This window comes from Argentina silus (genome assembly GCF_951799395.1).
Source record: "Argentina silus genome assembly, chromosome: 16".
NCBI lineage: Eukaryota > Metazoa > Chordata > Actinopteri > Argentiniformes > Argentinidae > Argentina > Argentina silus.
In genome coordinates, this window is record NC_139670.1 from 5011247 (window position 1) to 5032438 (window position 21192).

Here is a 21192-nt window from a genome sequence, read left to right on the forward strand (position 1 = left end):
ACCACCAGAATCCGAGGTGAAAATGAATGAGGCTATGGATGCCATGCAGGGGTACGGGGTGAGCAGTACCCACTACCTGCAGACCAACTATAAGGATGCCCAGGGTTTGTTCCTGTGGGTGTCCTGGGCTGCGGACCTGAGGAACACCTTCTTCATCTTCTTCCCCCTCTGGTTCCATATGAGGGAGACGGTGGGCATCAAGCTGATCTGGGTGGCTGTGATCGGAGACTGGCTCAACCTGGTCTTCAAGTGGTGAGTGGAGCTTGAGTGATGCTGATAATAATAATAATAATAATAATAATAATAATAATTTGTACTGGCATTACTAGATCTAGGGAAAATAGCTGCATTATGTGGCTTTAATATGGGCTTGATTCTGCTTTTGTGAATATCATAATCATTACATTTTTAAATCAAGCACCAATTAACGGGCAGTATGAATGCGGGGGCTTTGTTAATATACTGTGTGTCAATTCAATAGCTTCAGAATAGCGTCTTAGTGCTGTTTTCTCCCTCCAAAGGATTCTGTTTGGCGAGCGGCCGTACTGGTGGGTCCATGAAACACCTTACTACAGCAACACCACAGCACCCCATATTGAACAGTACCCCATGACCTGTGAGACTGGCCCAGGTAAGAGAAGCAGAACTTGATTTGCTCTTTTCCGCGTCCACGTTTACAGTACACATTCCTTATGATGTGGAATGTAATTCAATCCATATGTAAAATACTTCTTAATTATTTTCATTATGATGTGGTGACAATGAAATTACTTTGTTGTATGATTGACGCTCTATGTCCATTGACCCAAGCACCCCTTGTGTTTGCCTCTGACAGGCAGTCCATCTGGCCACGCTATGGGAGCAGCTGGAGTCTACTACACCCTGGTCACCTCCATCCTCGCCCTCTTGCTGAGCAAGAAGAAGAACGCCTCTTCAAAGAACTGGTGAGTTCTAGAACATCCGACCTACGGTTCCGGAACAGTCAATCGGGGTTCCAGGACCTTTATCAGGGTTCCAGAATGTGCAAACCATTCCTCTGTAGTAACTCCTAAGGTTGTTTATAGTTTTACCTGTACTGTCCTTATCAGTGTCTGTCTCACTATCTGAGCCGGACCATAGTTGATGATTTACTCTTAAAACTAACTTCAGTTGCTGAAGAGGATTTGCAACAAGATTACGTTCGGGTTGTTTTTCTGAAAATAAAATGGGATTAATTAATAAGGGATTAATAATGGAAAACAAATGTTAAAACTGTTACATCTACAGCAGTAAAAGCATGTTTACTTGTAGTGGCAAAGGTAAAAGTCCTCTCTCTGAAAGTTTCCTGTTTGGTCATATGTCCTATATGTATTCAAGTTGTCCTACATCTTATCTAAGCAGCAATACAGGTTAAATATACCAGTAGCAAGTAGCAAGGCATTTGCTAACGGCTCCTCTTCCTGGTCTCCTGTCAGGTATCTCAAGGCCACTCTGTGGACTGCCTTCTGGGGGGTCCAGGTGTGTGTCTGTCTCTCCAGGGTCTTCATCGCTGCCCACTTCCCCCACCAGGTCATCGCTGGGGTCATCACAGGTCAGTCACCTTTAAAAACATTTCTGACAAATCAATTACAATTGTTTCCGACTGTATGTAATGTTAGTCTTGCCTGGCTCATCTAGTGCTTCAGCCAACAACTATGGCTAGCTTGTCATCTAGGCTAGAAAACAAAACTAGTCATGAGGGTTGGCTATATACAGTATGTCTATATACAGTATGGCTATATACAGTATGTGTATATACAGTATGGCTATATACAGTATGTGTATATACAGTATGGCTATATACAGTATGTGTATATACAGTATGGCTATATACAGTATGGCTATATACAGTATGGCTATATACAGTATGTCTATATACAGTATGGCTATATACAGTATGTCTATATACAGTATGTCTACAGATCTGAAGCTAGTGGATTGTATGAGGTTCCAAAACAATGATGAGCATTCTCATTTGATTTGCAGGTATGATAGTGGCCGAGGTCTTCTCCAGGACCCAGTGGATCTACAAGGCCAATCTGAAGCAATACATCTACACCACCCTCTTCCTGCTCTCCTTTGCTGTGGGCTTCTACGTGCTGCTGAAGACTCTGGGCGTGGACCTGCTGTGGACCCTGGAGAAAGCCCAGAAGTGGTGCAACAGGGCAGAGTGGGTCCACATGGACAGCACCCCCTTCGCCAGCCTCCTGCGCAACATGGGCACCCTGTTCGGCCTGGGGCTGGGCCTGCACTCTCCCCTCTACACCGAGAGCAAGAAGAGCAGCAGCGCCCCCTTCAGGGTGGGATGTATTGTCGCCTCGCTGCTCCTTCTGCATCTCTTCGACAGCTTCAAGCCCCCGACCCACACTGCCACCCTCTTCTACCTCCTCTCCTTCTGCAAGAGCGCCACTGTTCCCCTGGCAACCGTCAGCATCATCCCATTCTGTCTTTCGAGCGCTCTGAGCACACAGAACAAGAAGCATCTGTAGAGTTTCCTGGTACACAGGAGAGAGACTTTATCTGAACTGGAGCTCAAATCGTATTCACTGCTGGTACTTCCATATTTAACCCTTTCCATACACAGATTGACCCTTATCCCCAAAGAGCCCAATAGATCAGGTTGTTGTATTTGTGTACAGTCACTGTTAACGTCTACGCTTTTCAATTTGACATCTTTAGGAACACTGTAGACACTGTGGATGGAGGAACTATCCAACGTTTTACTTCAGTGGCCCTGATAAGATTGATTTGAATGCATCAAATGTGAAAATGTATAGTGGTTTGGTTTCCTGGAGAACTCAAGGTTTGTAGTTCAACACAGGAGTCCGAAGTAAACCTCATTTTGTCATAAGACCAAGCAGAAAACCTACATGGCCAAGAGAACATGACATCATCAGTCAATGTCCAACATCTCACTCAGGACTTTGGTGGACTGCTTTGTATTCTTAAACTATGTTTTTATTTGAACTGTATTATATATTGTTTGTTTTGTACAGGTGTTATTTTCCTGTGGAAAATATTTTAGAAATTCTGCCAGATATTTATAATAAAAACGTTTATGACTATCATTCATCTACAGTTCATACTCTCTCTCACTCACTCACAATTATATATGCCATTTAGCTGACGCTTTTATCCAAAGCGACTTACATTGCAGTGAGTGCATATATTTCAGTATATACGGTCCCAGCAGGAATCAAACCCACAACCTACGCGTTGTTAGTGCTATGTTCTACCAACTGAACCACAGAGGACCACAATCAGGAACCTCCTGAGTTTTAAGCAAATGTCAAAGAAATCTATTAGATCTATTGGACTTTGTAGCAGTTCCCTACAGTCATTTTTATCAGAAAAGTTAAGCTTTCTGGCTGTCTGACCCTGAAGCCACAACACTCAATATCAGTTGCTGTTAAACCCGGTGCCAGCACTGGGACTGCAGAGAAAAAACAGAAGATAAAGAAATGGACTATTTACATATAAACAGGGTCAAACATAATCATTAACTGTATTAGAGCCCTGACCTTTGACCTCCCTCAAGTACTGTACACTGATGACGTGGATCCCCACGACACATGGCTGACGTTCTGTCTGACTACGTAGATATGACCCCCATGGCTGAACATTCAATATTTGACTGTCAGTTCGGTGTTCTCCTATGGATGAACATGCAAACAACTGTACAACAACCTGGGCTGGCCTCCAAGATGCCAGACTGAAAATAATCAAATGTCCAGACTTTATTTTGCTTTAAATAATTGCGCATAGATTTACAGTGCATTGATTTTAGGGTAACAAAATTAGAAAAGAAACAAAAAACACTGAAGACCACAGTACACTTTTTTTTTTTTTTCCAACGGATATCATCTTAAATTACATTCAAAATTAAATGTACTTTCCTAGTCTCATAATGATCATATTCACATACAGTAATGTCTTAAAGCCAACTCACATCCCCCTTCTTTAATTCTATATTCATAAGAATATATGGATGGACTTTGTCAGTATATGTTTGTAGTTATTACAAAGGGCACAAAAGCCATTATTTAGCAAAGCTGGGGACTGTGTTGCAGTTTCAATCAAGTAATGATGTCCTGTCTGTATATCTGTGCATTCCTGTATGCTGGGTGATTGCAGACTGCAGCAGTGACAGTCTCAAACTGATTTCCTGAAGGGCTGGTGTGAGAATGCATGTTTTTGTTCCAGCTTAGTACCGACACACCAAATTCAACTAATCACAGTTCTTCATTTAGGACCCTCCCTTGATGTGATCACTGATACAACATGATGGGACTGGTCAAAGCAAGCCTTTCACTCCATGGCTTCCATTTCTTCAAGGGAGGAAGGAAGGATGCATTACAGAACCACTGTGTTGCAGCTTCACTCTTCCCCTGGGGAGCGCTGTTTGCTGTTCTCCTGCAGCAGGGCCTCCACCTCCTCCCGCCTCGCCAGGCTGTTGGCCTTGCCCTGGAAACGGCCGTTCTTCCCTGCCCCTTTCCCCTGGAGGAGCTCCAGCACCCTGCAGTGGACACACACGGAACAACAAACAGTTGAGAATACAGCTCTAATTCACGCACGCACGCACGCACGCACGCACGCACGCACGCACGCACGCACGCACGCACACACACACACACACACGCACGCACTTGAGTGAAGATGTGATACAATACCATTTGTTTATTTGTTGCCAAATCCAACTTTATACAACTCCAAACAAATATGAAATTCGAATTCCGCAAAAAGAGGCCCATGGAAAACTGTTCACCCCAGAAACCCAGAGCAGACCCCCCTCAGTGTGTTTACCGTGGTCCCATCTCAGCCACCACTCCAGGGGGTCCCGTCAGCAAGAACAGCCCTGCGCCCTTCTCCTCACCCACAGTCAGGAACACCAGCGTCTAAGTAGGAGACATGTTTACAAGTCCAGAAGATATGGCATTGCTCATAACTCCGGTGTAAGAGGACAGCATCGGTGAGGAAATGTGTTGAATTGTCTTCCAACAGAGAGATTTCACAAAGTTGCTGTACATTCTTACTGTACCTCAGAGCCTATTTCATTGGCTATGATGTTCATGAAGTCACTGTCTCCCTCTTTCCTGTGGAAAACAAAAGAACATTCCATTTAGAATCAATTTAGCTTCGTTGATTATTCCAACCCAGTCGCACCCTCATTCAATCTGAACACGTTGTGTTTTTCATGACAACCAAAGAGTAAAACTAAAAAGGGACTTCCTTACTTGTGAAGGCTGAAGAAGTTCCCTCTCTGTGGGTCACTCTTGAAGTTCTGTGCTATGAGAAGCGCCACGTCTCGCAGAAGGCCCACGTTACTCTGTTAAATGAGAACCGCGGTCGGCAAATGGTCAACAGAATGAAGCAGAATAGAAGATCAGGTGTTCAGGCGTTGGGTATAAGGAGACAGAACGAAGCGACAGCTTGAACATCATGCAAGAGGAAACTACAGAGAGAGGTGTTTCAGTACTTGACCTTCTGGAGCAGTTTGGCAGACTTCTGCAGCTTGTCCACGGCCTCTATGTGACCATCAGGTCCGGTCCTGTCAGACAGAGAGCAACACAGAGAGAGCAGAGGGGTCATGAATGACTCAAGATGTACCTTACATTAAGCTCCTCCATATCTGAAGTTACTCTATACCTGTGTAAACACATTGTAATTACTCTGGAAATAACACTATCATATCTTGCTCTGTGCGAAATTCAGTATTTAGCCTGTAATGTTGTGATAGGTTGTGACAGTTGAGCATTTTTTGCAGTTGCACAAGTATAAATAGGATGCGACCAAGTTGACTTTTTTTTTTGAAGCAAAGTAGTATGATGCTGTAGTATACTGACACCCTGCTCCAGATCCTGCTGTAGTATACTGACACCCTGCTACAGATCCTGCTGTAGTATACTGACACCCTGCTCCAGATCCTGCTGTAGTGTACTGACACCCTGCTACAGATCCTGACACCCTGCTACAGATCCTGACACCCTGCTACAGCTCCTGACACCCTGCTACAGATCCTGACACCCTGCTACAGATCCTGACACCCTGCTACAGATCCTGACACCCTGCTACAGCTCCTGACACCCTGCTACAGATCCTGACACCCTGCTACAGATCCTGCTGTAGTATACTGGCACCCTGCTGCAGATCCTGCTGTAGTATACTGACACCCTGCTACAGGTCCTGCTGTAGTATACTGACACCCTGCTACAGGTCCTGCTGTAGTATACTGACACCCTGCTACTGACACCCTGCTGTCGTACACTGACACCCTGCTCCAGATCCTGCTGTAGTATACTGACACCCTGCTACAGATCCTGCTGTAAGGGGTTTGGGGACTCACTTCAGAAGGGAGACCAGTGAGCGTTGTGTGATGTAGCTCTTCTCAGCGTACTTCAGAACTCTGTTGCCCACCAGAAAAAACAGGTTGGTTTTGTTCTTCTTTCCCTTCTCAGTGCACAGTAGTTTTATGACCTGAAACACAGCAGATTAAACATATGAAGGGTTAATTAATTATTCCTTACACTTCAGATATATCAAATCCATTGCATGTGCGTGTGTGTGTGTGTGTGTGTGTGTATCCTAAATTGACAGTATGTTGTTTGTACAGTCTAAGGACTGACCTGTAGGTTGTCTCGTCTGTGTGTGTGTGTGTGTGTGTGTGTGAATTGACAGTATGTTGTTTGTATAGTCTAAGGACTGACCTCTAGGTTGTCTCGTCTGTGTGTGTGTGTGTGTGTGTGTGTGTGTGTGTGTGTGTGTGTGTACAGTCGGAGTATTGACCTGTAAGTGACTGAGGTTGGCCACGTGGGTTCCACAGCACATGTTAACATCGACACCCTCGATGTCGACGATCCTGATAGGTCCAGCAAGGTCGTCAGGGAGATCACTCATCAGACTCCTCACCTTGTTTAAATGCATGACCATTTTAACATACTGTAGGTGTACATATAACCAACTGACAAGTTAATATGTCACAGTCAATATATAATATGTCACAGTCAATATGGACTTTTCCACGGTGAAAATGTATTTTGAAATGAAGATACAAAAAAATACCATGTGATCACAAAGATTGGGGCAGTATAATACTAGCCTAAAACATCTGAAACGGATAGTCTCTATTTAAGGTGCGATTTGAGTTTAGGACTTTGTAAAACGACAGGAATATTTTTTTGTCCGATGTATCTTCAGGTATTTCCAACAGAATTCTAATTCTAATAGTATAAGTGTTTCTCTGTCTGCATTATAACACACACCTCCTCGATGGCAGGGTCGTCTATGGAGAGCAGCCGTACAGTGACAGGGACATGGGCCCGTATCTTCTCATTCACCACAGCCTCCAGGGTCTCCAGCTGGCCAGGCTTCACAGACAGGGTGTCAAGCTCTATGGAGCCACGCTGACGACCCAACTCCCTGGAAGACCACAATGAAGGAAAGGGAAAGGTCAGTGTGTGTGTGTGTGTGTGTGTGTGTGTGTGTGTGTGTGTGTGTGAGGGCTTAGCAATGGGCTAAGTTTAGTTACCAGGATGTTGTCTTGTACCCAAACATGGACTCTGCTAGAGCTGAGATCAGGTGTTGACCTGACGAGGACCAAGGAAACAACAAATCAGTTACCTGGAACTGCACAGGTGACGTTTGTTGTTACGTGGTACATTTTTCCTTATTACTGTCCTCTGATCAAGATGTTAGTCAACTTCTGAAAAGCCCAGATTGATTGAACAGTGCAACACATACACTACACACCTGTACTCCTCACCTGAGTGCTGCTGCATGTGGTCGAACCTCCTCTCCCAGTCCACCTTCAGCTGCACCTCCTGGCCCACCTCCACGGCGGAACCCACGAAGTGCACGGCCTCTGCCCCCTGCCTCGTCACCTGCAGGACTGCCACCTCTCCTATGAGGCCGTGGTCGTCTGGCTGTGGAAGATACAAGGTGTTAAGACTGGAGTCCGTGCCCCTTGAAGCATGACCATATAACTCCAGTCCAATCCAACCCCTGAATCCCAAATCAACCTCCATCCCATAAGTGGTTGAGTAGATCTGGGCAGATCGGAGAGGTACCAGCAATATGGTAGGCCAGATGGAATTTTCCCTATTGCTTACCCTTCTCCAATCCCCTCATTCTAGGATATAGGGGCTCAAGGTAGATTTGGGGGGATTTTCACAGGTAATATGGTTGAATATGGTTCAGTGACTGTCCGTCCCTCCTCCTCCCTACCTGTCCACCTCCTTCAGGGAACAGTATGGTGTCTTGGAGTTTGACATTGAAGCCTTTCACTGTCTCTTTCTTCCCATTGACCTCCCGTGTCAGTTCACCAGGCGAGCACGACACCACTGAAGTGACAAACTGCAGGGACAAAAACAACGACTTGGTCATTATGTCCCAGTCAATGCACACATTACGCCACACATGGGCAGTGAAAGGGGCATATTTGACAGCTCTGTTTATGGTAAGCTGGGACATGTTCTCTGTGAGACTGACTGACAGCTATATATATATATATATACACACAGTACCAGTCAAAGGTTTGGACACACCTTGCCAAGAGTGTACAAAGCTGTCATCAAAGCAAAAGGTGGCTACTTTGTAGAATCTAAAATATAAAACATATCGAATTCATATTTTGTTTAACACTTTTTTGTTTACTACATAATAAAATGTTCCTTCGTAGTTTTGATGTCTTCAAGAGTGAATTCATAAAAGTGATATGAATGCATGCAGAGGGAAAGTGCTTGTTGTCAGTATGCATATTAAGCCAACTAGTCGGTGCTAGTATAGTTCTCACAACCTGTCATAAGTCAGCATCTGCAGTAATGAAGGACAAACGAGCGCGGCTGTAACTGGATGTAAATAAGCAGGTGCTTTCATATCAACTTCCCTTCTTGGATTTGGAGTATAGATAATACACCTATATAGCTAGCTAGCTAACTAACTGCAAGCCCCATTTGAGACTAGATGTCGTAAGTCTAGTCACAAATGGGGCTAGCCAACTGCTTGCTTGTGTGACATGGAACTCAAACGTCCTCTTATTTAGATATTTGAGCAGACATAATTCACCATAAAATAAATGTAAATCATCGTCTGCCACTAAGAGGCGTTGTTAGAGCTAGAGAGGGTTTAGGGTTTAGATAGAGTAGCAATCTAACAAGTAAATCGGTCATCTGTTGTGATGTTGTGCATACGGCTCAAATCTTTAATCTGGCTAGCAGAAAGCTGCTAAACATTAGGCTAGCTAACATGTAAGCAACACGGTGAAACATGTGTATAACTCTCTCATACCTCTTGCATGTAACTATCCCGTTGACACTGGAAAGTCATGGTTGGAGTGTTTTGAATGACAGATCGCTGGCGCACAGCTGACTTGCCTGGAAGAAAGTTGCTGGTCAGCTGTCAAGTAGTACGGAGTGCCTGGTTCGACAAACTTAATCGGTTTTTAATTCGCGTTTAGTGCTAAAAATACACTAAACCGGTTGGACATTTGGTCCAAAATGTGTTCCTCAGTTGCATGTCAATGTATGAAGTCTTGTATTTCTGTATGAATAATGTGTTTCTTCATGAATGTATTTCCATGTATCTGTTATTTCACACTGAAATCATTGTCGTATTCCACAGGGTCTTTATTTCATGTTAGAACAACACTCAAAACACACTAGTTAACAGAAAAATAGGCGTACAATTCCGAATTCCAATTTTATTAAATAAATAACATCATAGTAACAAGTGTAATAGAAAATGGCACAGGAAACATAAACATAAGCACAGAGTTACACAGAATGCATAAAACAGGTATAAACACAGTTCCTGACAACTCATGACATTAGTTCAAATCATCATCAAGACATATGAAACTATCAACATGACTTTGATGCAGGTTTCAATACACAATCAATCTTGCCGATACAGAGACAGGCACCCCTCAGTAATCTCAGTCACTCTGTGGAGAGAGAAAATACATCTGACTTCACTTTTGCCAGGCCATACAGTATGTTTGCAATGTTGGAAGTTGATTTGAGCGTGATGCACTGCTAACTTACCAGATCATCAAGGTCATCCATGGCTGGTGCCTCTCCTTTCTTGCCGCTTATATCCTGAATCATCTGTGAATTAAATACAATAGTTAATACTTTATTACCCGATGACAACAACACTCAAAGCAGAGACAACATCTGAGAAAATCTGCACGGATACATTTGGCTATTATTCGAATGGCTGTTCTTATTCTTATTGGCTGCCATCACCTAACCTAACAGCATTGTCCACTATTAACTGAAGACCTTCACCCATTGAACAAAACAAGGTTCTATTCTTCGAATCTCACGCGACCACAACTGTAATCCCCAGAGAGGCAGAGTTTTACTCACGTCCATGTACTGCTCATACTCTGCCATTCCCTCATCCTCCTCTGTCGCCCAGTCTCTCCAGTTGTCAAAGTCTACAGCTATCCAGCTGGGCTACACACAGAACAATGGAGGACACAAAACGTGCCGATTCAATAACATAAAAGAACAAAGCGTCGGTTACCCTAACATTGGGATTGACTATTATCAACAGAAGTTTAAGGAGCGGATTCCTGGACCTGGACACAGATTTAACCCAGTCCTAGACTGAAATACATATTCAATGGAGAGTCTCAATTAAGTGCGATATAATTCAAGTCAATTGAACCTCTCCATTCAAGATGCGTTTTAGTCCAGGACTGGGACTTGTGGATCTGGGAAACCATCTTGCAACGTTACAGTACCTTGACAGTATCTTTGGTTAGTCGAGGCCATGCCACATCAGGCGTAATCTTCCTGATGAGGAGGTTGATACTGCGGTCGAAGATCTTCTCTCTGCAGTCCTGATACAGAAACACTAAACTTGAGTTGAACTGTTTCGAATGAAATTCAACTGATCATTGAACTTTGAACTTTGACAAGCATGCTGCATACAAAAACACTATGCTTTGCTCTGTCATTCATCACGGGGGGGGGGGGGGTATCAAGTTTGACATGAGAAGAGAAATGAGGACGCTTACAAATCTGAGTACTTTGTCGTAGAATTCCAACTCGTTGTAGATGTTGCCGTTTTCCTCTGATTTGCAACTGTCATGAACAGAAAGTGACAGAAAATGATTGTCTGTACAGCATTGTACACCTCATATACATGAAGTTATCTTAGAGAGACAGGTAGTTCCTCAATTGTATAGTGAGCTCACAGCATTAGCCCAAGTAGCACCTTTCCAAAAAAAACCATACATATACATATACATATCCATACCCATACACACACACACACACACACACACACACACATACACACACACACACACACACACACACACACACACACACACAATATTGTTAACATCGCACACTTCAGGGAAACAAATGAAGCTTACCTTATCATCAGTTTGTGGTCCTGGACATCGATCTGAACATCAGTTGGTTGCTGCACCATGAAGTTGATGGTGACATATTTTTTCCGGTCATACCAAAGTGCCCGTGCTGGTTGACTATTGTGAGAAACAGAATTTCTTTTTTTATTTATATGTTGTTTTAACACTATATTACACTATAATACATGCATTGTTGTAATACTGTCCACTAAATAATGTGTTATTCTAGTGAGAAAAGTCTTGTATTCCCATTCCCTGCAATATTTCCTCAGAGGGATCTACTCAGACCAAAAGCCCATGTGGTACAAGAGATTCACCAACCCCATTACATTACGCCATTTGACAAATATAAAACAATCTTTACCTGTCTGGTAGTCTGACAATCTTTGGCTTGTTCATTCTTCGTTGCTTTCTTAGGAAGTCAATGAAGGAGGCTATAGGTGTTAATCTTGATTGTTGACTTTTCTACCGTGCGTAACTGAGAGAGGAAGCACTCAGAAGAGCTGTGGGGGTGTAATGGTCGTGGTATTTTTAGAAGGGCTGGTATCAGCTGCTAGGGTACATACCACCGTCACCCCAGTCCCTTCCCCTTTATAAGCTGCTGGTGGAACTCTCTGGAAAATGCAGGCATTCTGTCTTTTCACTCCACCACCACTCCTCCACTACCACCACACTCCCTCCTTCCCCACCCCACTTACTGTGATCTCTGACAGATGGGGGAGGGAGATGGAGGGGCGATTTCCCCTGGATACAGATTAATCCTTAACTAAATCACACTTTCACAGGGGATTCTCCATTGAAAATGCGTTTTAGTTTAGGACTAAGCTTAAAATGGCATATATATATATATATATATATATATATATATATATATATATATATATATATATATATATACATACTGTATATAATCTAGGTTCAGCAAACCAGCTGGGAGAGTTTTATCAGAAGACAGACAAGACACAAGTACTGCCATATACTGTACCACCAGTGTCTTTCACACCCTGTAAGGTTTACCCACCTATTTTACATCCCTGGAGTTAACACAGGTTAGTACAGGTTTTAGTAATAGTTTGGGTTAGGGTTAGGATCAGACTGATATCACCCCTACAGTTTTTACAGGACATTTCACCATGTCAACCAGCCCTTTCATTCCTCCTAGGTTAGTGAACTACGCCACCTAGCGGACAGCAGGGCGAAGTCATGTTCCAAGTGCCTCTGACCGGAAGTGTGTTGTGGGGAAAATGTGGCGCGAGACATAGCCCAGTATTGTGTGTACATACGAACTTTTGAAGTAAAAAACGAATCGAACAGTTTTATTCACTGTAATTATTGTATATTTGGATAACCATATTGCTTTGAGAAAAGGACGGTACAGGAAATACCGTTCCTCAAGGGAAATATGCCCCGTAGACGACAGGTAAGTAGACAGCTAAAAATGTAGGTCGAAAGCTAAGCTAACTCGGCTAGCTAACTAACCCAGTCAGATGGAGGGGAGAGAGAGAGAGAGAGAGAGAGAGCTGAGCTGACATTATGCTGTTGAGTGTCACAATCCTGCAATGTTTGTCTGTAGCTAGCCAGAGAGATAACGACCCTCGTCACTGATGTCGTTCCTTGGGAGGACATTACAACATATATAGCTATCGATATCATAACTTAGATGGATAGCTAAGAATTGCTAACTGGCTAGCTATTAGCTTGCTAGCTAGCCAGGTTGTGTTTACTGTTTACATTCATGTGTTTATTACTCTGTCAGGGACTAGGTATAGTGTGTGCATGTCGGAAAAAAAGATAGGTCATATCAAAGCAAATAACAACATAAGTTAACCCTGCCAACTTGTCATTGATAGCTATGAAGAACCACTGTGATGATCATGGATCTGGTCAGTGAGACCATGTCTTGGCTATTCCCTGCCTGGCCTATTTTTTCCATTTATCTTCCTGTTTCTCTCACTGACAGAGGCATGTGGGGAGCGGCTCAGACGGGACAGAGGACTCCGACTCCTCAGCCGAGAGAGAGCAGACCAACAGCTCGGAGAGCGATGGCAACATGCCCAAGAGAACACGTCTAACGAGAGCATCGCTGCGCCTCAGCCAGAGCTCACAAGGTAAATACATGGTTTGCTTACTGGGCGGGCTGAAACAAACACATCTGAGGTGAGGTGACAAGCCGAGTTAATGATGGAGTATTTGTCTATGCTGTAGCCAACTCATGTCACTGTTGTTATGACAAAAACATTGTAACAGGAGTAGGGTTATAGGCCTATTAAGTCCTGTATAACAGGATTGGTGTAAACCTACACAGCAAATGAGATTCACTAATGTTTAAAGTTCTGATGAGACCTGTCTTAGTTAGGCTTGAAACAACGTCTTGAATAGATAAAACACATGGGAGCGTGTAGCCATATCAATGTGTGTAGTGTTCCTTTACCAAATGTTTTGGGTTGATCACAAACTGAGTTCCCTCACAGAGTGTTTTCTCTTACCTCTCCCTCTGGTTTCGTCCGTGCAGACACCCCAGACGTGAAGAGAGGGGGCGACCACGACGAGTCCCCGCCGCTGACGCCCACGGGCAACGCCCCGTCCTCCGAGTCCGAGTTGGACATCTCCAGCCCCAACGCCTCCCACGACGAGAGCCAGGCCAAAGACCCGGCTCACAGAGACTCCGACAAGGACCTCTCCCACAGGCCCAAACGCCGGCGGTGCCACGAGACGTACAACTTCAACATGAAGTGTCCCACACCAGGGTGCAACTCACTGGGTAAGAGAAGGGCACACCATGGAGCCAAACCAAGCTGCTTTGTACCGGGCTGGCCTGGTTACGCATCCACCGCCGTTGCTGTAACACTGCTGGTTCTGTAGTTTGTAAAGCCCGTCGCATATCACCCTGCTAGTTATGTGGACGTTCACCAAGCCTTGATAGATCAAGCCTGTGAGCTCAGTGTTTTTCTGTCTCCTTCGTCCCTCACAGGACACCTTACAGGGAAACATGAACGTCATTTTGCGGTCTCAGGGTGCCCCCTCTACCACAACCTTTCTGCTGATGAGTGCAAGGTGAATGTCCAAGAAACATACTGTCTTAGCTTATTATTATTATTGTGCATCGGGTTGTGTTTAACCTTTAACCTCTGTCCGTCAGACGTGGTGAAAGTGACTGTTGCGCTTGTAGACGTTCACTGGTTGTCTGTCTTGTCCAGGTGAAAGCCACCAGTCGTGAGAAACACGAGGAGGACATGAAGGGGCAGGACGAAGGCAACAACAGCAGACATGCCACACGCCATCAGGTACGCACGCACGCACACACACACCCACACATTATCAACTTGTTTTGTGAAGATGAACAGTTGTGACCATATAAAAATGACTGGGTGAATTCCCGTTGTACCCCCTCCAGACGCCCACATCGAGACAGACGCGCTACAAAGAGCAGGTGACAGAGTTGAGGAAGGGGAGGAACTCTGGCCTGCCGAAGGAACAGAAGGAGAAGCACACGGTGAGACATGGTGGAACACATCCCTGCCACGTCTGTGACTAACCGCTAGAGCCATCTGGGTCATGCTCTGACGCCTTTGTGCTGCTGTCAACAGTTGATTCAGCTAAATCAGACAGCTGATCATATACTGTAGCTGATCTCCTAATATCAATACCTCAATTACCTGAATCAGGTGTGTCACTGCTGAGATGTTGTAATGTCATTGATGCTTGGTTTAGCTCATTGTCACCATCCATCAGCAGACCATCATTCCTCACCCCCTCCCTCCCTTCTCTCCTGTACACAGGAGCATCGTCAGAGCCATGGCAACACCAGAGAGCCTCTTCTAGAAAACATCACCAGTGATTATGACCTGGAGCTCTTCAGGAAGGCCCAGGCACGTGCCTCAGAGGACCTGGTAAACACCGCTACATCTATTAGTAATGTCTCTGTCTCCACAGTAGGGGCTCTGTCTCCAGTGGTTCCCCTAGGTAATTGTCCTGGCAGGGTCCACAGGCTCCCAAAGCTGCATCCAGGCCTTCTGGCGCCAAAATAATCAATAGAAACCCAATAGAAGCCAAAGTATTTCAGGCAGGGGGCAAGTGTGTGTGTCTGTGTGTGTGTGTGTGTGTGTGTGTGTGTGTGTGTGTGTGTGTGTGTCTGTGTCTGTCTCTTTGTCTGTCTGTCTGTCTGTCTCTTTGTCTGTCTGTCTGTCTGTAACCATTCCTCTCCTCCCCTCTCGCCAGGAGAAGCTGCGTATCCAGGGCCAGATCACGGAGGGCAGCAACATGATCAAGACCATCCTGTTTGGACGCTACGAGCTGGACACCTGGTACCACTCTCCCTACCCGGAGGAGTACGCCCGCCTGGGACGCCTCTACGTCTGTGAGTTCTGCCTCAAGTACATGAAGAGCCAGACCATCCTCAGACGACACATGGTAAGAAACTGTCCTGTCATCTCCGGTCGGACTTTACCGATTTTCAGTGATTAGTTAAGCGTGGTGTCGTCAAATTAATACCCCCCCCCCCTTTCTCTCTCTCTCTCTCTCTCTCTCCGTCTGTCTGTGTGTGTTTGCTAGGCCAAGTGTGTGTGGAAACACCCTCCAGGAGATGAGGTCTACAGGAAAGGAGCCATCTCTGTCTTTGAGGTGGACGGAAAGAAGAACAAGGTGAGGACCTTTTATAGACTCTCAACCAGGTTGTTTTCTGGTCCCATGTGTCAGACCGGAGCTCCCGGTCTCTTGACTAGAGGGAGACGTTTACCTTCAGCTTCGTTCGTTCCGACACGACCGCGGGCTACGGGCTCCGTCCTTCTCAAGTTCTCCAGGTTAGTTAGTCTCGTTGTTGTCCTCTGTCCCAGATCTACTGCCAGAACCTGTGTCTCCTGGCCAAGCTGTTCCTGGACCACAAGACGCTGTACTACGACGTGGAGCCCTTCCTCTTCTATGTCATGACGGAGGCAGACAACACGGGCTGCCATCTCGTCGGTTACTTCTCCAAGGTACAAAACATTACATTACATATTTACATTTACATTTACAGCATTTAGCAGACGTCTTTATCCAAAGCGACTTACAACAAATACATTTGTCTTAGTAAATGAATCATCTCTCCATCAGTCATCAGAAGAAAAAGTAATCTATGCTAGGACCAGGGGCCATAGGCAGTCACAATGCTAGAAGAAGGAAGATTATTATTTATTTATTTAAAAAAAATAAAATAATTTAAATGTATTTACAGGAGAGAAACTTGCACAGGGGAGTAGTGGGGATAAAGATGTCTTTAGGAGGGACAGTTAAACACACGCCTTTACCTCTGTTCTTCGCTGACGTCCTCTTATCCAATATGACATGCTTGTGGAAAAAAACCGAATGGGAAGTAACTGAATACGCTGTATGTTGTCTTCCGTGCGCGTCCCTGCAGGAGAAGAACTCGTTCCTGAACTACAACGTGTCCTGTATCCTCACCATGCCCCAGTACATGAGACAGGGCTACGGCAAGATGCTCATCGACTTCAGTACGTACACACACACCATACCTCTGTTTTACGGGTGGGAGTTTGCAAGCGTTACGTATGCTGTCATGACATTTATAGTTGAGTGAGTTTATTTATTCAGTAGTTTCTTAGATTGAGATTGCTGTCGTAAAAGTATGGTTAATCTGTTAACTCCTGTGATGCTGACTGTGTGTGTGTGTGTGTGTGTGTGTGTGTGTGTGCGTGTGTGCATGCGTGCATGCATGTGTGTGTGCGTGCGTGTGTGTGTGTGTGTGTGTGCTCTAGGTTACCTGCTGTCTAAGGTGGAGGAGAAGGTGGGTTCTCCAGAGCGTCCGCTGTCAGATCTGGGCCTCATCAGCTACCGTAGCTACTGGAAGGAGGTGCTGCTACGATACATGTACAACTTCCAGGGCAAAGAGATCTCAATCAAAGGTGAGAGAGAGAGGAACACACCGTTTCTTTTTTTTTTTTTTTTTTTTTTTTACAATTCTGTCTCACAATCATAAATCAACCCCTAGCCCCTACCTCCTGGGCACCTGTGTCGGTAGGGGAAGTGATTGGTGCAAGCAATATGGTAGTAAGCCCATTTTGCACCCCTTAAGTGCATAGATGGGATTTCCGCCATATAGAATGTAATGACTAGTGGTTGATTTGGGATTCCGGGACTGTTTCATGTGGATTCTGAGTACAAGAGAGTGAAGGGTTGTGTGTGTGTGTGTGTTTCAGAGATCAGCCAGGAGACGGCAGTGAACCCAGTGGACATCGTCAGCACCCTGCAGTCGCTACAGATGCTCAAGTACTGGAAGGGAAAACACCTGGTCTTAAAGAGACAGGTACGTCACAGTCTTAACGGTGTGGAGGTGAGGGGGGGGGGGGGGGCACAGGACTACAAGCTAACCTGGTCACAATTTAAGTATCTGATTTCTTTGGTGTGGTATTGACAGAGAGGAATAGCAGTTTTTGGTGTTGTTCAATTTTAATGTTATAATCATGTCCCCCCCCCCTCCCCCCTCTCTCCCACAGGACCTGATAGATGAGTGGAAGGCCAAGGAGACCAAACGAGGGAGCAACAACAAAACCATCGACCCCAGCTCCTTAAAATGGACCCCGCCCAAAGGGACATAGGCTGGGGTCTGCCACAGAGCTACTGACTGAATGAACTCTTACCACACCTTGCCAGAAGTAGCCTAGAAGACAACAAACTACAACTATCAATGCCACAGTGTTCTTTCTTCTCCCCCCCCCCATCTACCCCAGTGGACCCCCCCCACCCCCCTTATAGGTTTTTCTTGTCTCCACCCTAGATGAACTCCCCTGTTGTTGTTTTACAATTCTACGTGTATTTATTTTTTTAGTACTACTACCCACCATGTGTCAAGATTCAAATCAATTCTCGGGCTGAAATATTGTTAAACAATGAAGGTTACAGAATTTGAGTTGATGTCATTTTTTTTTTTTTTTTTTTTAAACAATCCTCCTAAAGCTATGGATGTATCTACTGTACATTTGTAGGAGCCTTATCATCCTGGAAGCTCTCACCTAGTGGATCACATGATAATGAATGTTTCGCTCTGTTCACGAAAAAAAATACATACTTCTGACCTCTTGCAGCATTCCGGCTATTTCTTTTATTTCATACAACATCTTTTATCATACATTCATTCATTCATACATTCATTCATTCGTTCATTTATTCATTCAAGTTGCAGTTGTTTGCAGAGACGTCAAGTGACATTTAGAGATGGATACAATAATCATGGGCATGAACTTTGTTACCTTACAGACGTGTTTTATTCTAAGTATCAGATACTGTTGTTTTGTTTTCTATGCTAGTCCTTTTTTTGGTGCTTTATCAAAATCATGTAAACATTGGAATCCCTTTCCTTTTTAGCTTCAGTAATACTGGAGTTTGTCCCATTCCTCTTGTGAATCTGCCAAATAAAGAAATAAACATGGTACCGAGTACTAGAAAAAAAACACTTTGATTATCATTTAGACTGCACTAGTAGTCCTTTTACAACGATATTATTGTGTAAGACTGTACATTATGTCCATATTAAGAAAATGCTCTCAGGTTTTTACAATGAAATCATGCCGTGTGAGACCTGCCTGGTTGCTTGTGTGATTCCCCTGATTCCCCGTCCAGCGCGGTGCTCCTCACGCCTGGAATTATTCTAGTGAAAGATTCTGAAGAAACAAAAAAAGAAAAACAGCATTTTGTCACAACATTTGACTGGAAGGTTTTTATACGTGTTTCAGAGTTTTAACCTTTTTTTTTTTTTTTTTGCGTGCAGTGCTTGGATTTTCTTTTTGAAAATAAAGACGTCTTGAGACTTTGTCTAAAGTTTGTTGTTCGTCTCTTACCCCCGTTCAAAGCCCTCCTGCCCATCAGACCGACAAACATCTCTCCTTTATTTCCTGTTAACATAAAATCAGAAAAAATAATCTCTAGAGAAGGAAATAGTGTTGCATTTCTACTGAAATGTTTTGATTTAAGAGTATATTGTATACAATATGCTTTTTACAGTATATATAATAATATAATCTATGCCATTCAGCTGATGCTTTTATCCAAAGCGACTTACATTGCAGTGAGTGCATACGTTTCAGTATATACGGTCCCAGCAGGAATTTTATTAGGAATTAGGAATATTATAATATTATATTATTATTATATTAATACAGAGGTAATGTTGATCATTCCTTCTGATGTGATTTTGTGATATACTTACTTATTCTATTCACTCGAATACGTGGTTCAACATCTGTAAAAAAAAGAAAAACATGAATTTGAACATGACACATTGACACTTGAAATAGAATTTGGATTGCTGCATAACACGTCACGTTTCCACCTTACAAAAGTACTGTATGTGAGTACTATGAATAGAATATAACGTTAATTTACATAAAATCATATACTTGCTATTTTCATTTTAAGGTGCTTGTTAGTTTTGTTATCACATCCCTCTCAACAAACACATAAAAGTGTCCCTCTTGTTCATTAATTATTTTTATTGGGCAGACAGACAGACAGACAGACAGATAGACAGATAGACAGACAGAAAGACAGATAGATAGATAGATAGATAGATAGATAGATAGATAGATACCATCATGCCACTGCTTACTGTACCTGAACGTTTGCCCATGAGTCCATAGAACTGCTGTGATTTAGATCTCTTTATAAGACTAGCCACTTGGCTGGCCAGACGCTGCTCCACCAGATCATCCTGGGGCAAAAGGGAGATTTACTGTTACACCAGGCTTTTATTTCACATAGATACAGTACATAAATATCCTTACATGTGTCAGAAACTATTGTAACACATGTATATGGGTAATGGAACATTTGTACACATTTGTATTTAAAAATATCACCATCGGTTATATTGGAAGTAGTATGTAGTTCATTGAATAAATACATCAACTAAATATCTGAACCCACCAACAGAAATTCAAGCATCTAACACTGTTTCTAAACTAGCCACTTACCTGCCAGTCTTTAGATAGCCAGCGCGCCTTGTCAACATTGAAGGACAGTCCCTGGTCCGTGTACACCAGGGTAAACAAGACCACTACGACCACCTGGCTTTTCCAGATGTCCATTTTCAGTATAATGAACAACAGTGATGCCAGAAGAAAATGTGTTGATATAACTCCAGTAAGCCTTGTAGAATAAATCAAAAATATGAAGAGAATATCTATAACCAATGATCAATTATCTATAAGCAAAACGCTTAGTAAAGTTGTTCAGATCTCTCTACATCTTGTTCCCTCCTGTCCGTCTGGAACTGCTGCTGGATCCAAGGTGTATTTATACCCCCAAACCCCCCTACAGCCTTCAGTCTCCTCCTCTCTGGAGACCTCCAAATCATTACGTACTTACTCCTATTTCACTATTGAAAGGTTATTTTATTAAACGTTTTAACTTCTCATGCAATTACATACTTGACATATTATGATTTGATTGAATTGAAATAAATTGGATAATAAAGCATAATTGAGTATCGGTTTCATTGATTGGTATAAATGTTGTAACAATCAATCACTGACATAGTAGAATAAAGTTTGTTTGTAGAATTTTTTTTGGGATTAATTTTTTTGTTCATATAAGACATACAAGACAAGGTCCGTTCTTATTTGTACAAAAACATAATGTAAATTCCTTGGATTTATCCAGCTGTGTGTACTTTCTCCAGCTGTGTGTACTTTGTCCAGCTGTGTGTACTTTGTGCCATCTGAGAGGCAACTTGCTACTCACCCCCTGAACACCACTGAACACCCCCTGCCCTTTCCTTTTAGGAATTAATCATTGTAGTTCCA

At 43.6% G+C, this 21192-nt stretch overlaps 5 protein-coding genes across 5 annotated transcripts; 2 read left to right on the plus strand and 3 right to left on the minus strand.

Moving 5' to 3' along the window:
* Positions 1-22: 22 nt before the first annotated feature.
* Positions 23-2507, plus strand: LOC310816674 (glucose-6-phosphatase catalytic subunit 1-like; the record flags this gene model as incomplete). Its single annotated transcript, XM_083686947.1, has 5 exons — positions 23-252; positions 522-631; positions 836-944; positions 1455-1570; positions 2005-2507. The coding sequence occupies 5 exons, from the start codon at positions 23-25 to the stop codon at positions 2505-2507; spliced, it is 1068 nt and encodes a 355-aa protein (XP_083543073.1).
* A 1244-nt stretch (positions 2508-3751) lies between these two features.
* On the minus strand, positions 3752-9419 carry aarsd1 (alanyl-tRNA synthetase domain containing 1). The gene is made up of 12 exons (XM_083687237.1): positions 9301-9419; positions 8239-8367; positions 7778-7937; positions 7544-7601; positions 7278-7434; positions 6802-6924; positions 6362-6492; positions 5500-5566; positions 5253-5344; positions 5057-5111; positions 4822-4913; positions 3752-4534 (listed from the first exon to the last, which is right to left on the minus strand). Exons 1-12 carry the CDS (start codon positions 9337-9339, stop codon positions 4396-4398), a joined length of 1242 nt encoding a protein of 413 aa, XP_083543363.1. The 5' UTR covers positions 9340-9419; the 3' UTR covers positions 3752-4395.
* Positions 9420-9946: 527 nt separating this feature from the next.
* ptges3l (prostaglandin E synthase 3 like) lies at positions 9947-11851 on the minus strand (the record flags this gene model as incomplete). Its single annotated transcript, XM_083687608.1, has 7 exons — positions 11763-11851; positions 11402-11515; positions 11039-11105; positions 10763-10861; positions 10383-10472; positions 10056-10118; positions 9947-9955 (listed from the first exon to the last, which is right to left on the minus strand). Exons 1-7 carry the CDS (start codon positions 11795-11797, stop codon positions 9947-9949), a joined length of 477 nt encoding a protein of 158 aa, XP_083543734.1. The 5' UTR covers positions 11798-11851.
* Positions 11852-12643: 792 nt separating this feature from the next.
* On the plus strand, positions 12644-19197 carry kat7b (K(lysine) acetyltransferase 7b). The gene is made up of 14 exons (XM_083687387.1): positions 12644-12818; positions 13359-13506; positions 13911-14159; positions 14370-14452; positions 14596-14682; positions 14793-14891; positions 15178-15288; positions 15617-15808; positions 15950-16039; positions 16231-16371; positions 16794-16887; positions 17152-17298; positions 17593-17699; positions 17890-19197. Exons 1-14 carry the CDS (start codon positions 12801-12803, stop codon positions 17989-17991), a joined length of 1668 nt encoding a protein of 555 aa, XP_083543513.1. The 5' UTR covers positions 12644-12800; the 3' UTR covers positions 17992-19197.
* LOC310817171 (uncharacterized protein) lies at positions 18956-20475 on the minus strand (the record flags this gene model as incomplete). Its single annotated transcript, XM_083687609.1, has 4 exons — positions 18956-19053; positions 19231-19284; positions 20003-20099; positions 20362-20475. 4 exons carry the CDS (start codon positions 20473-20475, stop codon positions 18956-18958), a joined length of 363 nt encoding a protein of 120 aa, XP_083543735.1.
* Positions 20476-21192: the final 717 nt, after the last annotated feature.